Source organism: Tetrao urogallus, assembly GCF_951394365.1.
Source record: "Tetrao urogallus genome assembly, chromosome: 8".
NCBI lineage: Eukaryota > Metazoa > Chordata > Aves > Galliformes > Phasianidae > Tetrao > Tetrao urogallus.
The window spans coordinates 11,236,506-11,252,559 of NC_136821.1; the positions used below are offsets into that span (position 1 = coordinate 11,236,506).

General features: G+C 43.4%; 1 protein-coding gene across 1 annotated transcript in view; it reads right to left on the reverse strand.

Moving 5' to 3' along the window:
• Positions 1 to 15,763, reverse strand: part of GLI2 (GLI family zinc finger 2) — a gene marked incomplete at both ends in the record, with an annotated part of 126,678 nt that extends 110,915 nt beyond the window's left edge. Inside the window, one exon of the mRNA XM_079539257.1 lies at positions 15,631 to 15,763. Within this exon, the coding sequence (XP_079395383.1) occupies positions 15,631 to 15,763 (133 nt within the window). The remainder of the gene's footprint in view (positions 1 to 15,630) is intronic.
• Between the last annotated feature and the right edge of the window lie 291 nt (positions 15,764 to 16,054).

Consider the following 16,054-nt stretch of genomic DNA (forward strand, 5'->3'; position numbering starts at 1 on the left):
AGAGGGGGAGGATGTTTTCAGTAATCCAAAGTGAAATTGCAAGAAATCCTCACATTCTTGAAGTCAAGCATATACACAAGTGCCTGGAGAAACTATTTTACTCTCTTCTATCAGATAATTATTTTCCTCTAGTTCATCACAACTCAGAAAATTTTGTTTAATATGTTTCTAATATTGCTACCATTCTGTAGCTGTTCTTCCTTCATTTCGCTGCAGAAAGAGCTTAAAAATTCCTTGCAGACAGTTTTTTTTTCCCTCTCTTTTTCTTGTTATATAGTCTACACATGCTACAAGGGCACAAGGGATGGAAGAAGTATTTAATTAGTATTTCCAGAAATATCCTCGCCTAACCAATAATGAGGTCATGCCAGATCATAATCCTCCTCAAATACAAGAGACAAAGTGATTTCCTTTCATACAACATCCATTTTTTTGGGTGCAGCACCGACAGCTTTTCTGGGGTTTCAAAGGAGAAATGAAATCAAGTCAGTCTGAGAAGAGTAAGCCAACAAATGCCCAACATCTCTTCCTGTAAGATGAGTTTAGTAGCTGCACCTCAGTGAAGACATGGATGAGATTCTACACAACTAGAGAACAAAACACAACACCAACAGCGCAGGGAGGAAAGAGCCTTTAAAGCTGAGGAAACACTGAGAGCAAGTGGCCTGCTCTCCTTGTAGTGCATTTCAGGGGTGTCATTAATTTCTCCTCGCAGTGAGTTCAACAGCTTGTGCAGGGCAAAAATTGTAACTTGAAAAAAAAACATCCAGAGTCATCTGAATACATACAGAGCCTGAAACCCTCCCAACTCCCACAGCAGCTTATCCCACTACATCTTCAGCTGTACTGCCAGGTGCAGACAGGAGCAAAGCTCAGGTGGACACACCAGTTTAGCTCCCGGCTGCTTGCAGGTCATTGGCTTTTCCCTAATGGGGTAAGAGCCTGGAAAGTACAAAGCATTTTCTCTCCTCTAATTCTCCAAAACTGAAATAAAAGAATAGAGAACATTATCCAGTGTACTTGCCCTCCTCTTCTGCAAGCACACACCTTGCTTCACTGGATGATGCTGATTTACTGTCCAGACTCGGGAAGGCAGCGGCTCTGCTCCTGCCCCTCCCATCCCCCCTGGGTTTATTGTTGAGCTCTTGGAACATCAAGTACAGAATGTGAAGTAATTTAATGGTAGGGGAGGGGGGTGTTCGCCCTCCTTCTCTATCCCAATATGACTAAATTTATTGATTTTGGATTGCCGTAAATTATAATGTAATTATCCTGCTGCAGAAGCAGCTTTCCATTCCAGAAATTAAAAAGCAATTCAGGTAAATGATCTTTAGCTATCGTGGTGCATCCCTGCAGAACTCATTAAGTTGGGGGATTAGACGGCACACCAAAACTCCTACAGGGAGGATGACATTGAGAACTATCACTCCTGGACATACAGAAGTCTCATGGTTCTTTGAGAGGTAGTGGATACCCAATCCCTGGAGACATTCAAGGTCAGCCTGCATATTGCTTCACATGCCTTTTGCCAACACAGCCGTTCCCAATCCTCGTGGCTGACCCAAAGGTGAAGTTTTGCCTCTGTAAAGTCTCCTGCTCCCAATTCAGTCAGTGATGGTGTTTCCCACTTACTGCCTGACACCACTGTGATGCTGCAAAACAGCCATCACCAGCCTTCGCACTGAAGGCCGCTGCAGTTGGTGGCAGATGAAAGGAGACGTGCGCGTGTAGTTTGCACATCATTAAGTTCGTAAAATGCTTTGAGGATGAAATGTGCTACACAAATATAACAGGTTATTAAATTCCTTGGTGCCTTTTCCTTCATCTGCGGTAGTTTGTGCCTAAATCTGCTACTGCTTTTAGCTTCCCAGGGGAATTAGTTGTTGCAGCAGCCAATGAGCCCCGTGCACCTTTTGGCTGGTCCCACACAGCTGCTGCTGCGCAGACACAGGGGTCCTACTGGCTGTGGGCTGAGCATATGCAGCCTCTCCCTCATTTCCTTTGCTCCCACCACTCTTTCCCTAACACAGTCTTTAACTGATATCGAAGGCAGCTACCATTTTTGAGAAGGGCAGTGCAGAGCCCCAGGATATCAGCCAAATAGCGCAGAGATTTATAAACTTGTCAGCGTGGCCAGGCTACCCAGAAAAGAAGCCAAAATCTTCAGTTTAAAATCTCCTACACTTCCATAAATTTCAACTTTATCTGCAAGTTCTTCTCATTATGAAAGTTCACTAGTTCTGTTATTTTGCTTCTCGTAAGTACCATGCCCTAATTTGGGCATTTTTGCAACATTCAGCTGAATTATGGAGATACATGACATAAGCCAGTAGTCTTATCCCCTGTTAAAAGCAAACTGCTAACAGAAGGTCTCATCCAAATCCAAATCACAATATCTGGTCTCATTTATACCAGCGCAGGCCGCTGTCCCCCCACCGGTGAGCGGCGATTGCAGTCAGGGCTATGGCAGAAGCACAGGACCTCACTTCACATCTCCCTTCTTTTTTGGGATGCAGACATGCTTTTTGAATTTCCTGAAAGGAGAGATTATTTGGTTTTGGCTGAGCATCTGAAACCACTCACAGGGCCACACAGAAGTTACCGAGTAAGCAGACGACATCCTCCTCTAAAACCCTTATGGACACAAACAGATTTTGGAAACATATACTTCAACCACCTCAGCAAATTGTTTCCCCATTGGTGCCACAGGCCCAGTGCTGCCCTGCTCCCTCTGCTTGGCTCTACTTGCTGCATACAGCGAGGAAGATGCTAGCACTGGATCGAATCCACTCTACCTCCTTTGTATTGATTTGGATGATATAATTTGGTCATGGCTGTAGGCAGTTTTATTACTCTGATTTATACAAAATCTTGCAGGGGTCTTTTTTATTTTTCCTTTTTTCCATAAGAATGCACAACACACAGAAGCCCTTTTGTCATTCCAGCCAGAGGACAAGCGGTGTGATCTCCAGTTCTGCCTGAGAAGATGGTCAAGGGAAGCTCAGGGCAACCACTTCCCCAGTCACAACCCCAACCTCTCTCCTTTTATCCACCGACCTTTCAGAAACTCTCCATATTCCCAAGGAGTTTGCTAATGCAAACTGTTATCTGAACAAGCCATCACTTTGTGATCTGCGTAGAAAGAAATGAAAATCCAGAGTGCTCTGTCATAGAGTTAAGAAAGATGAGGACACCGGGCCAGGCACATTGCTACCAACCATCAGCATTCCCAGGGCAGCTTAAGCCAGGGATCTGCATTAGTATTCTCTGCCAGGCATCCACCAGATATATAATAATAAATACCAGCCTCCCTGGAGAACATGTTACCTCCTCATGCTTGACTGGGTGAATATAAGGGAGAGCCATACTTGTATCTGCTACCTGAAGAGGCCAGATGATGCTTCTCTAAAACATGCCAAGACCTTGTTGCTGTCATTATCATACAAATTTCATGAATGAAATCCTGCCTCTTTTGTTTTATCTGTTTTCTGTCTTATTATGTGACAAGAACATGCTGTACTAAGTACAAAAACAAGTTGATAAGTGACTCAAAAATTAATTTCTGTAACTTACCTAAGGGATTACTGTTTGAAACAGCACCAGGTTGTGGAATAACAGCAACAATGACCACTGTCAGTCCTACCCCATCACTGGCACATGGAAAGGTACTTTTGCACTGGGTCCTGGGCTTAGAGGACAGCATCATCTGAAGTCCAGTCATCTCAGTGTGGTAACCTCATCTTCACAAGCAACTTGGATTCTTCTGTCTTGTCTACCTTGTGTGTTTTTCTGCACTGAGCCAATTTCTGTTAAGCTGCTACAAGCATGTAACTTTTACACACAAATATTTTCACGACTTTTCCATTCGCTGCCAAGCTCTCCACTTGAAGATCCCACAAAACGGTGTCTTCTGGCAGAAACCCTGCTGTTACAGCCTTGCTCCTTATACCTCTGGCCAATGGCTGGTCAAAGGCCTTCCCATCCCTCTGCACAACTCAGCCATCCTCCTGCACCTCTGGTCCAGACTATGTGTGCTGTTACATAAATCATCTTATCTAAGTAAAGAGTTTTGACCATAATCCACCACAGTTTTCATAAGGAATTTTAAACCTCTCTCTGCTGTTCTGAAACTGCTGTGACCTTGTGGCTTACCCCATCTGGTAGTAGTTTTGCAAAGTTTTGAAGCAGAATCCATGTCCTTTCCAGCTGTAAGTTCACAGAGCACTGATCAAATGCTGCTATCACTGCCTTTTGCTTTATTTAGGAGCAAGGTAATTGTCTAGAAGTGATTCAAAACAACCTGCAGAATATTTACCAGAAAACTCACAAGTGGCGTGGCCAGCTCTGCATATCATGGACTACGTGGTTCATTGTAAGCCACCACCATTTCAAGTGCACTCAGAGGCTGATGGGCAACACTGGGTTTGCACATCTGAATGAAACATTGTCCTTCCTTCCTGGTATCCATACTCACACCCTTCAAAGGCCAAAACTCTCATTTTCTATTCTTGTGCCACTGCTGGCTGCTGTAACCTTCAAATTCCCATATGTCTCTGCACACACTGGGCCACCAGACCCATATCCCACAGAACACAAGGTTAAGCAAATCAAATTCAGGGGTACATTTCTAGTCTGTCTCTTAACTACCAGAGGGTTCTGAAGTTCGAAAGGAATAGTTTTTCACTTAGGTCACAGCAAGGAAGAATAAACTAAAACCATCTTTACAAGAAGCACTGCAGATACTGGCAGTAAGGAAAGGCCCTTTGGGCTGATACTTAGAGAAAGCTCATTTCTTTCCCTGCTCAAGTGCTACAGAGGTTAAAGACCTGCTACAACCTGCCATAAAAGGCAAAAACTACATTAATAGGAAATGTGTTCCCCTCCCCCTTCCAAATGTATTTTTTATGAGTAAACATTTCTGTATTAAGACTTACTGTCTTCAAAGATCCCTTTTATGTCCCAAAGGTAACCATTTAAGTGATCTTATAACAGCCGTTACTTATCTTTACAATGGGCAATGCACATGAACTCAGTGTCTGAGACTTTCATTTTGCTATATATTTTTTAGTAACCACATATAAATCCAGCCTGTTTCAAGTGTCAGTGACTCTATATGGCCAAAAGACAGCCTTGGATCTTATTTCAGCTGCTAAGACACTGTTTTGAGTGGAATGAAAACTGAAAGGAGCACAGAGGGGTGCAAAACTCCTTTTTTCTTCCCAACCCCTTAAGCATGCTCACAGAAGAGCAGCATGCACAGAGCTCAGGAAAAGAGGTACAAGTGTGTTTTTTACATGTTCAGCCAGCTTTTATCTATTTAAGAGTCACTGCTCCACCATCTGAAATACAGGACCTTGGATGTTTTCAGGTCATCTCTGTAACAGCACACAAAGGTTCCTCGGGAGTTTTCCAAGGGGGAAAACTTGCACCAGATCAAATAATAGCACTGATGGCTTCTCTGCAGCTGACTACAGTATTAGCATGCACGTGCACAGCAGGCTAACGGGAAACAAAGCTGAAACTCAGCTTTTCTCTGAAGCTGTCATCCCAAGTCAGTGATTTTCCCCTTCTGCCATCAGCTGGTCTCCAGAACAACACCTTTCGTAAGAGTCAAATTACAGAGGACTTTGATAATAATAATTAAAAAAAAAAACAAAACAGTCATCTGCAGGTCGGGTCAGGGTGAAATCCTGAAGTACTGCAAGTTCTGTAAATTCATCCCAGTCCATCCAAGACTTTGTTCAAGTATTTGAACCTCAGCAAAAAGAATTGATAAACCTCACCCAGAGATATGTAGAAAACATCACTAAATTGGAGGGAAGAAAAAAAAAAATTAAAATAAAATTACTTTCTTTTGTTTCATTACAAGAGATTTACACAACCATAAATAACACTGTGTTCTCCAACTGAGCTTCCCAGGCTAGATTGCTTGGAAAGTTCTCTTGCTTCATATCACAATGTAACTTAACTCCTTGGAATACGCACAGTCTCTCCACTACACACACTGAAAATGCCTTCAGAACTTAACCTCACCTTCCCTAACCCTGCAAATCTGTTTTATTGAGCCCCTTTGACAACAGCAGGTTGACGCTTCAGAAATATGAACGAGGTCACCCTGTAAAGCTGCGCTCCGGGGCAGCAGCACCCTCCTGCATGCAGCGGGGAGGGGAATGGCAGCTTCCATGCATTCTGACCTGTTAAGTGCTTCAGCATGACCGATGCCATAAACATGCTAACCAGATGCTGATTGATGGGCCTTGAGGCCCAAAGAACAACGCAAGTTCATTATGTAAACAGGGGAGTGAAGGAAGTCAAGCAGCCTTCCCAAAATCATGAAGGAAGTTTGGGGCTGGATCAGGAACTGAAACTAATTTTCCCCAGGCTCAGCTCTGTGCCTTCACCATAGGGAGCCACCAAAAGATTGGGTACCTTCACACAAGCAGCCTCTGGGAGTCGGGTCAGCTTCCCACAACACATAATAATTTCTCTCATTAAAATGAGACGTGCAAGCCAATGCCTGAAGTCCTCACCTTCGTGTTTCTGTTTTTCCTTTGAAGTGTGGCTATAAATGCCTCAGAAAGAACATCATCAGCTCTAGCTGCAAACTGCTACAAACAAGATTCAGCTTAACCTCAGTGCAGCAAAGCACGTCACTCATTCATGCAGAACACCAATGTCACCCCAGTAAGCATGCAAGAGCGGCAGCTGCCTGGTTCCCCCCATCGCAGCTGGCCATTCCCACTAAGAGCAGCCAGAAACCAAGGGAAGGCTCAGACATAACAACAGATCAGAGAAATATCACCAAAAGTCACTTGAGGAAAACTGAAATGCTTCCCAGGATTTTGGAGCCAGCCCTTACCACTGTCTCCAGGGTTGGAGCATCTCATTTGATCCAGAAGTATCTCTGCACTGGTTTAAACAGCTACACTAAAGTAGCACATGCAGAGCCAAGGCTTACGGGCAGATATCTCCTCTGTTGGATGGTTTTCAGGAATGCTCAGGCACTGAACTTTTGTATCAATACAACCGAAGTTATTAAAAACATCAACATTAACTGTTTACTTAGGGATGCATCTGTTGCAAGCTGTGATTATTTCTTTTTGAAAATCTGTCACAGTCAGGAGCTGATCCATGCAAGAACAGCTTTCTGGCCCAAACAGTACCGTTCAATCCCTACAAATGTTCTGTTTTAAAGATCAGATATTAGCAACAGAAAACATAAATATTTTTCTTGCTTTACTCCTGCTCTTATTTACATTTTACTTAAAATTGGAAGCATTTTCAGTGGAATAGATTCCTAAAAGTAGTTGAGATTCCAGAAGAAAAGAAATTTAAAAAAAGGGAGAAAAAAATGTTGCTCATTTCTTTCAACCAAAACTTGTCCAATTTCAACTCAGAACCACTACAGGAGTCACAGAATAGCCAGTGTAGCTTGGTTTGAAACAAAAGTAAACTCTCAATTTTAACATAAACCTAGACCAGTTTGTGTGAAAAGACTGTACCAATCCAATTCCTCCATGATAGCGCTCAACTTAAGATCCTGACTTGGGCTTATATAGCTTGGAGAAAAGAAGGTTACGGGGAAACCTCACAACAGCCTTACAGTACTTGAGGGGAGCTTACAAGAAGGAAGGGGAACAACTTTTACACAGTCTAATAGGGATGGCTGTAAACTGAAAGAGAAGAGATTTAGGTTAGATGTTGGAAAGAAATTCTTTACTCAGAGGGCAGTGGCACAGGCTGCCCAGAGAGCTGTAGATGTCCCATCCCTGGAGATACTAAAGTCCAGGTGCAATGGGGTGTTTAGCAGCCTGAGCTGGTGGGGGCACAACCAGCCCATAGCAGGGAGTTGCAGCTCAATGACCTTTAAGGTCCCTTCCAAGTTAAGCCATTCTATGATTCTATGATTTATTCTCTGCCTTTGCTGTTAAGGTCAAAGAACTCATCCTGCCAAAACAGCCTGTACATATCTTTCCTTATTACAGAATTCAAGGATTTTGCTGTTACTTAGCAATTTGGTCTGGAAAAATATTAGTTGTTGTTGTTCTCTAATTATAAGCCTTCTGCCATAAATGAGTTTAAACTCAGTAAAACACTATAAATGCTACTAATCACTTTCCATAGCCTTATGCAATCTAAAGGAATAGTATTGCCTTCTGAAATCAGATGTTCACAAAGGCAGTATACGATCTGTAGAAAACTTAAGTCCAACTTCCCTAAGGAAAAAGAAACAGCTCCTCAGTTCAGCAGATGGACTTGAGAATTTGAGTCATCCAGCACCAAGCAGGTGGCACATCAATGAGATACAGAGAACTTGCTTGTGGATATGGTGACCAAAGGAACAAGGGCTCAGCTCTCTCTACCACCATGGATGGTACAGGTGCACCACCTATGAACTTCCAAAGTCAGAGACATGACTGATTATCAACATGTCTCTGAAAAATCTGAGCACCCTACAGTCACCTTGGCCTTGGAAAATCCCTCCCTGCTTCTCTGGTTCTCTGTCTGCAGCATGGGAGCAATGTTACCTCCCTATTGTACCAGGATGTTCATACTTAAGAGGCTGAACTATTCATGCACTACCGAGGCTGAACAAAGTAAGAAAAGAACCCACCGGATCTGGGCTCCCAGACAGCACAGTTCCTGTTCCATTATCAAGAAAAGCAAAACACGATGCATGCTCACCAGCACATGAAATCATGCAGTTTAAGGAGGAGACAAGAAATACCAAATCCTTCTTTCACTTTGAGGTGTGCAGCTGTCTTTTCAAGGCCATGCAGAATTATTTAGGAAGCGTGGGGAATATGAACCCCACTTCTTACTGCTGCTATTGGATGCACAGCAATTCTAGGAACATTTTTCTCTGCCACTCATCTGACCTCGGGAGCAGTCCCACTGCTCTGCACAGGCAGCTGTGGAACGCTCTGCCAAACCCTATCAATTATTTAGCGTCAAAAGGAAGACTTAATCTGTGCGATAAAAGAACGGATTTTATCTAAGGCTTGTTCTCCTTAAAGTGATTTACACAACCAGCCTCTCTGGTCGCATCCCTTACCATAATTATTTACTTTTGCATTAATAACTTTCCTCCACTTGGGTTATTTTTAGGTGCCCTTTGTAGCTTTTACAATTTACTGTTTTTTCCTTGTCTATTTAGTAGGGATTTTATATTGCCTATCTTTCTGTTCAAACACTTCTGTCAATGCTGGTGGGAAGCTGCTCCCCCAGCTACACTGATACCTGGGACTGATTCTGACTTCAAACTGGGAAGCCATGGGATGAGCTTTCAGTTCAGAGCTGGCAGGCTGGGCTCTCAGCACACTCACATGGCTATGGGCTGATGAATGTGAATGATGACCTTTAAAGCCTTAATTTCCCACCTTGGTTCCTTGCTTTAACTTTACTCTGCACAAATTTGGCCAAACCATGAAGACTTCAATCTTCCCACCTGATATTAGCCACCCTAAATCGGGCATGAATGGCTCAAGGGAAAAAAACATGCATTTCCTCAACGTTACTTACTCCACCCTAATGTAAAGAGAGCCCAAACAGGACACATATAACATTTAGGCAGCCAACTTTTGATAAAAGAATTCCCATGCCTGGTCCCTAATGGTAGTGGCAGGTTCAAATGCCTGCGGGGAGACCAAACCAGAGCAAATTCTAAGAAACAGAGATAAAAAGCTGACACAGAGGCTAGAAATATACACTGTGACAAAACACCAGCAGCACAGAAGAGACAGTCTAGGAAAGCATCACCATAAATATAATCCATTACCACCACTCATTTTCTTATTTGACTACAAGTCAATCCCAAAATAGATAAGTTTAGTATTGCTTAAAAGGGTTATATATAAGTACCCTCTGAGTGGCCTTTCAATGAAGTCTAAACTGAAAAAGAAGATACATCAGCACTTGCCATAAGCTTTTGAATCTTACAAAGTGATAGAAAAGTAGAAGGCATTATTATTATTATGACTATTATTAAAAGTGAACATAACATACACAAGTCTTTCAGGCAGTGCTTAGTGGCTGGGATCACCAGTGCCAGGACCAGCCTATGATGAGTATGTTTTTCCATTTTTAACCCACAAAAGCTTTTCAAGCTGGTGTACAATCCTGCAGTGTGGTCAGGGGTGAGATGAAATTGCTCTATCTTCAGAGTACCTCAGCACCTGTAATGGGCTGAAGTGGTAGGAATTCTTGGTATGACAATTTGGGGGAACTGCATGCAATCAGTAAAACATGGTTGATGTGAAAATGCTCAATCATCAAATACTTGGGTGATACAGATTCAAGCATCTTCCGTGACGGCTATGCATTGCGAACTACAAAGTCTGTAATGTGGGTGGCTTCTCACTGTGAGGCTGTACCTCTGCCCACAAAGCTGGCTGCAACACGGAGAAACCCAGTGCAGGGTTTTGGGAAAGGGATTTCCCCCGTGAGGTAAAAAAGCAAGCGAACAAGTAGTAGGACACCAACCACTTGACTAAATGAAGGGTCATCCAACAAAGACAAACTGCTGACTGTGAATCAACGCTAAAAGTCTGGAAAAGGGAGAAGAAAATATGTGACTCTGTGGCATGATTTATGGCAATTTTAACTACTAAAGTACTGTTACATGTAACTGAAGAAATCAACCTTCTCCTCCCAGAGTGCTCTCCATCATGCCTAAACGCACAAAAATGGCACGGCATGCGTTCCATTTCAACCACCATACATGGATTCCTCTAAGCTACCCTAGGAGTAGATTTCACATGACCAGTGTGCCACAAAGCTTGCAGCCAGTTACAGCCCTCTACAGCCTGTAACTGAAGAACTGTATCATCGTATTAGCAACACAAGTATCTGGGCTTCCCAGAAGGAAACGATTAGGTCCACAAGAGAGACCTGGTCACACAAGAGATCTGATCAGCCAAGGGAATTATGGTGACAAAGAAGCCCACTTTCAGACCCAGTGAAATTACACCTTTTAATACTGACAGAAAGGTTCAGGAAAAAATACAGTTCTTGGTTGCCATCATTCCTATGGCCGTTTTGCACTGAAGCCCCACCTGAGCTGGGAGCCAATGGCTACGTGCAGCAGATAAACAGTGGAGGCAGAGGCCAACAGGCATATTTTGTAGTCTAAATGATCGTCTTTTCCCATCATCCTGTTTGACCATTTGCCCTTTTCCTCCTGCAGCCAACCCAGGCATTTTTAAGTTGCACAAAGCAAAGCAATACAGGGCAGGGAAGCTAAGAATGTGCTTACGCTGGTTATATCCCTTTTCCTGGAAAATGTAAGCAACAGAACAAAAAACACACTTTGGAGATCCCTGCCCCTCCTGGTGGATGGAGGAGATGACTTCATAGGGGCTGCTCTCCTTCTAATTTGTCTGAGTCTCGGGCCACACAAACTATATATTTTTTCAGTGCAGTGAGGTCTGCTGGGACGCTGGCATTTCCTCCTCCTCATTTACATGGTCTTCCCATAATCCAGCACTGAGACGAGCTGAACTGCACAAGGTCTCCCTGCCAGCTCCACTCAGGGTTGCTTACAGAAGACCTCTGGAGAGTGATGGGAGGTGCCCCCTGCCCTTCTCTGCCTATGAAAGGGCTGAGTGTGTTGCTTTTGCAGCACTAAGCATTCCCACCAGCCCATAAATCAAGTGACCAGACCCTGTCCCAACCTCTGATCCAATGCAGAAAAGCCCAATGCTCTGCCCTTACAGCACACGTGGGATGATAAAGTATATTTCAACCGAAGCCATAATATCAGAAGAGAGGCGTTACCTCCTGGAAAAAAAGTGTAGCCAGAGTCACACTGGTTCTGGAGCTTGGTTTCCCCATGTTTACACCAAATGACTTGTTGAACTTCATTATATACAAAGTATTTCCATAGATCAGAGGCAGGGAGACCTGTGCAGCTAACGTAAAATAAATTACCGCCCCATGATAAATGGTTCTATTAGCAATCCAGATTGTTAAACTCAGATACAACAGGATGAAGGGAGCACTGCCCCATTCATTCTCCCCGCGGCAGATACTGAGTTGTAAATAGGTTATTTTGTGTGTAAATAACACATTAAAACTCAGCATTAGCTGTGTCTTTTGATAGAGAGGAAATTGTTCCAAATAAATAATCTCGGACAGGAATGTAAAATAAACCAGATTTAATAGTGCATGCCTGCTGCAGCCGTGTTAAACATGACTAAAATGATAAACCCCAGAATATACTAATAGTAAACTATGCTCTGACATCAAAGTAATGAGGCTGTATTTTTACCCAGCTTTAGAAATGCTAAAATTAGTCTTGACAGAGCCAGACATCAGAAAAATGTTTCAAACATAAACACCATCAATTTGGGAACTCGCTGTTTGTGTCACATTCAGGGTGGGGTGGAGAGGGAAAGGTGCATTCTGGGTCTTGTTAAAGTCAGACACTTAGCATTTAGGAGAGTTTGTATTTAATTTTTACTACAAAGTGAGAAACTCATCTTCCTAAGTATCTCTGCCTTTGAAAGAGTGGCTCAGTTCAGTTTCTCCCAGAACCACACACCTGGGCTTCCTCACACGTGCCACTGTTATTGCAGCACTGGCCTAAAGGACCCAACTTGTTCTCATGTGCTGCTCTGCCCCAAAACCTCTTTCCCCTTTGGAGCACTATGCACTTCTGCACTCAGCAGAAGAGTTTTCTAAACATGACATGTCTTGAGTTGCCCTTCCAGAACTGGAGGCACCAAAAGTGAGAGGCTCTTTTGCAAGCTGGACTATCACCCCTGCATGCTGTCATTACACAAGCTTCCATCTCAGTCACACAAATGCGTACGCATACTGAAACAGAAAAGTGCTGACTCCTTGGCTGGCACGATTTATGGGAAAATAGAAAATTCGGAGAGAATTCCTTATGCCCTCTATGAGAGACCAGTTTCTGATCATCTGATCAATTAGATCTACATAAAAATGCAAATAATAACTCTAAAATGGTAGCTTTAAGACACTAAAAAAATACAACACAGGTTGTAAGCTTGAAAGAACTCTTCTGCTCTGACAGCATCAACAGAGCTGATCTCTTTTCCTACGGATAGAACTTAACTTGTTCAAGACTGCAAACATTTGGGACAGATATTTAGGCAAGAGAATTGCTAATGGGGAATGGACATATTATTGCAGTGCAGAAATACAGTCTAAATAATAATATAATTAAAAAGGTATTTTTCAATTATCTAACTAATGCTCAGTTTATTGCTTCAATTACCTTAATTGTAAACAAACCCTTATGAATCTATTCATTTCTACAAGGGAAAAAAGAAAGCCCTGTGATCAGAGAAACATGCCATGTTGGCACTCCATCTGTGTGACTCAGTGGAAGAAGGGAGAAATGTGTTGCAAATTACGTCTTTTTGCCTCCAGAGCACAGCTTGGTGATCTGCATCACGAGCTGAGCTTTGCTGCCACTTTCTCACATGCTAGTACAAAGAGTAGAACCTCTACAATAAAAAAAAAAAAAAAAAAACAACAAGAGTTGGTGTTGGAGGGGAATAAAGACATGCTGGTATGTCCACGAAGCAGGGTGGGGAGCTTGGCGGTTCTCCCTTTAAAGCCTGTCTGCTGCTGTTTCCTCCTTGAGCCGAACAACATAATTAATCTCCATGCCTCGTTTGCTTTCTTCTGTAAGGATATGAGCATAAATATGTATATCCCTGGCCTGTTCTGAAGTAATTACACTAGTTTAGTGAAGCAAATATGTTATATTAGTATGAACACTATGTAAGCACCGCTACACAGCCTTTTTGTTATTATCTGCTACATCACATCTTGCAGTTTACTGATGTTAGAAGATGACTTTGGATTAATTTCTCTACTTAGAAGCACAGCACTGTGCCCTTTCAGGAGCAAATGTTACCACTGGGCAGAGTTCAGACAGAAGCCCCCGAGCCCCAACACACATGTATTACCTGCAGAGCCTGGCGCCTGGAGCCCATCACCAGCTACTTCACTGCTGGCCACTTCAGGTCATTTATTAGCACTTCTCTTCCCAGTGTGATATAGATTTTGCTCTTTACATCTCATAACACAATGCTTTCATCATGCTTCTCCTGACATCTTCAAACAATCCTCCACCCACTTCTTCACTTCCTCTTAATAAAAGGCGAAATATTGAGCCCGTAAATCATTCTTTCCAAAGAGCACACTGATAATGTGACACATAAAACTGGATGCTTAAAAACTAACCCAGTCTCTGGGGTACTGAGCAGGCTGACAGACACCCCAACATGGGGGGGGACTCTGATTTCCATCACATGTCTGTGAACATGGCACAGCCTGCATCCTCAGCAGAGGCACTCCCGGTGCATGTGCCAGATGGGAAGATGGTATTTATTTGCAATAGCATGTACGCGGGCTTTGAGTTTTAGCACATGATAAAGAAATACTTTTCTTTAGGTATCAAAGTTTATCAAAGTTGTGAACTGATTTGATAGAATATAGAACAGCTGCTTCATTCTGCACAACCAGGTCTTCCCAAGTTAAAGTGTAAATGAAAACTGGATAACAAAGGTGTTGAATAGAAAGGAGAGACAAAGATTTAAGCATTCTGGGCCAGGGTCTGCCAACAGAAAACACAAACTCTCCAGATGAGCTTTGTAAGAGACAGAGGAGGTGGTTTCTCTCCTGAGAAACCACCAAGTGGTGAAGGAAGGGGTGGGGAAGGCTTCATTTTGTGGTAGAATCTGACTAGCAATAAACTATATTTTAAACAACAACCAAAAAGCTGCCTGCAAAGTTTACACAGCTGGGATGTTCCTTTTCACATCCAAATTAGTGCAACCCCTTCTAAGTTTGTCTCCTTATGTCCTGCACAAAAAAGACACCCTGTCCTGGTCCCCACCAGGCACAGCCATCCCACAGCAGGAGCCACCAGGAAGGGTCCTGGCACCACCCTGCAGAACAACTGGCTCCATGCACATGTACGTCAGTAAGGGATGTGGCTTTGTAGGGCAGAATCTTGCCTGCTCCAGGCCTGCATATCCCCAGAACATTAGCATCACATCCACCAAAACTGTGCTTGAAATCATATGTGAGAGCTCCCCTAATGGACTCCAACACCGGCAAGACCATAACCTCACCAGAACTACTATGAGAAAACAAAACAAAACAAAACAAGATCTGATCTCTTTCTGATGTAACCAGAACAGCACAGATGGAAGGGTCTTTATCTCTAAAGCTCTTGCACAGAAGTAGGACCCAAATTCCTCCCTCAGCAGTGACAGATGAAGACAACGCAGTCTGTTTAACTCATTAGAGGGATCACAGCCACTGCACAACACCCTCCCCAAACCCAATAACAGGGTCAGCCCTGTTTTAATCCTTCCATGGAGGAGCAGCTGACACCGCAGCCCTCCACCATGTAGCACCAGTTACCTAGCAGCCCTGGCCATGGGCTCTCTGATGGGTACATCCCACCACCCAGCCGCAGGACAGTGCCACATGGTGACATAGCTTCTCCCTCCCATGACCTCCAACGGCTGAGAACCCCAATAAACTCAGCGTGTTCACAGAAGGACAGATGCCACTGTGCTTATTAAATTCTTACAGTCTAATGAAAAACACCCCTGCTGCTTTCAAAGTGTGGAAAACATAAAGTACCTCCTTGTGCCACTGCTGCTCCTGCAGCTGTTAAAGGAGTGGGTTTCTTCCCCGTCTCCGTAAAGCCATCCCCCTCCAGAACCGCACCTTTTCCTTCTTTTTTCCCAGCAGCAGTTGAAGCAGAAGTTTCCATTTTAGACGTTCATCTTCCAGTTCAGCAACCCTAGGGGACATAGAATAAAGCCAGATTATGGTCACTCACAAAACAGACAAAAAGGAAGTAGCAGAGCTCAAAACCTGCAAGCAGCAAAGATTTCCCAGGTTCCTAACTGCAGGGACTCAACCAGTATGGCAGTAAGTCACAGCCAACAAGGGCTCAGCCCCGTGAGGGTGCAAGTGGCTCCAAGCAGCTGAAGACCTTAAGAGATCAGAACCAACACATGTTTTAGCCTCTTTTAGACTCAGGTACATCATAAAGCACATG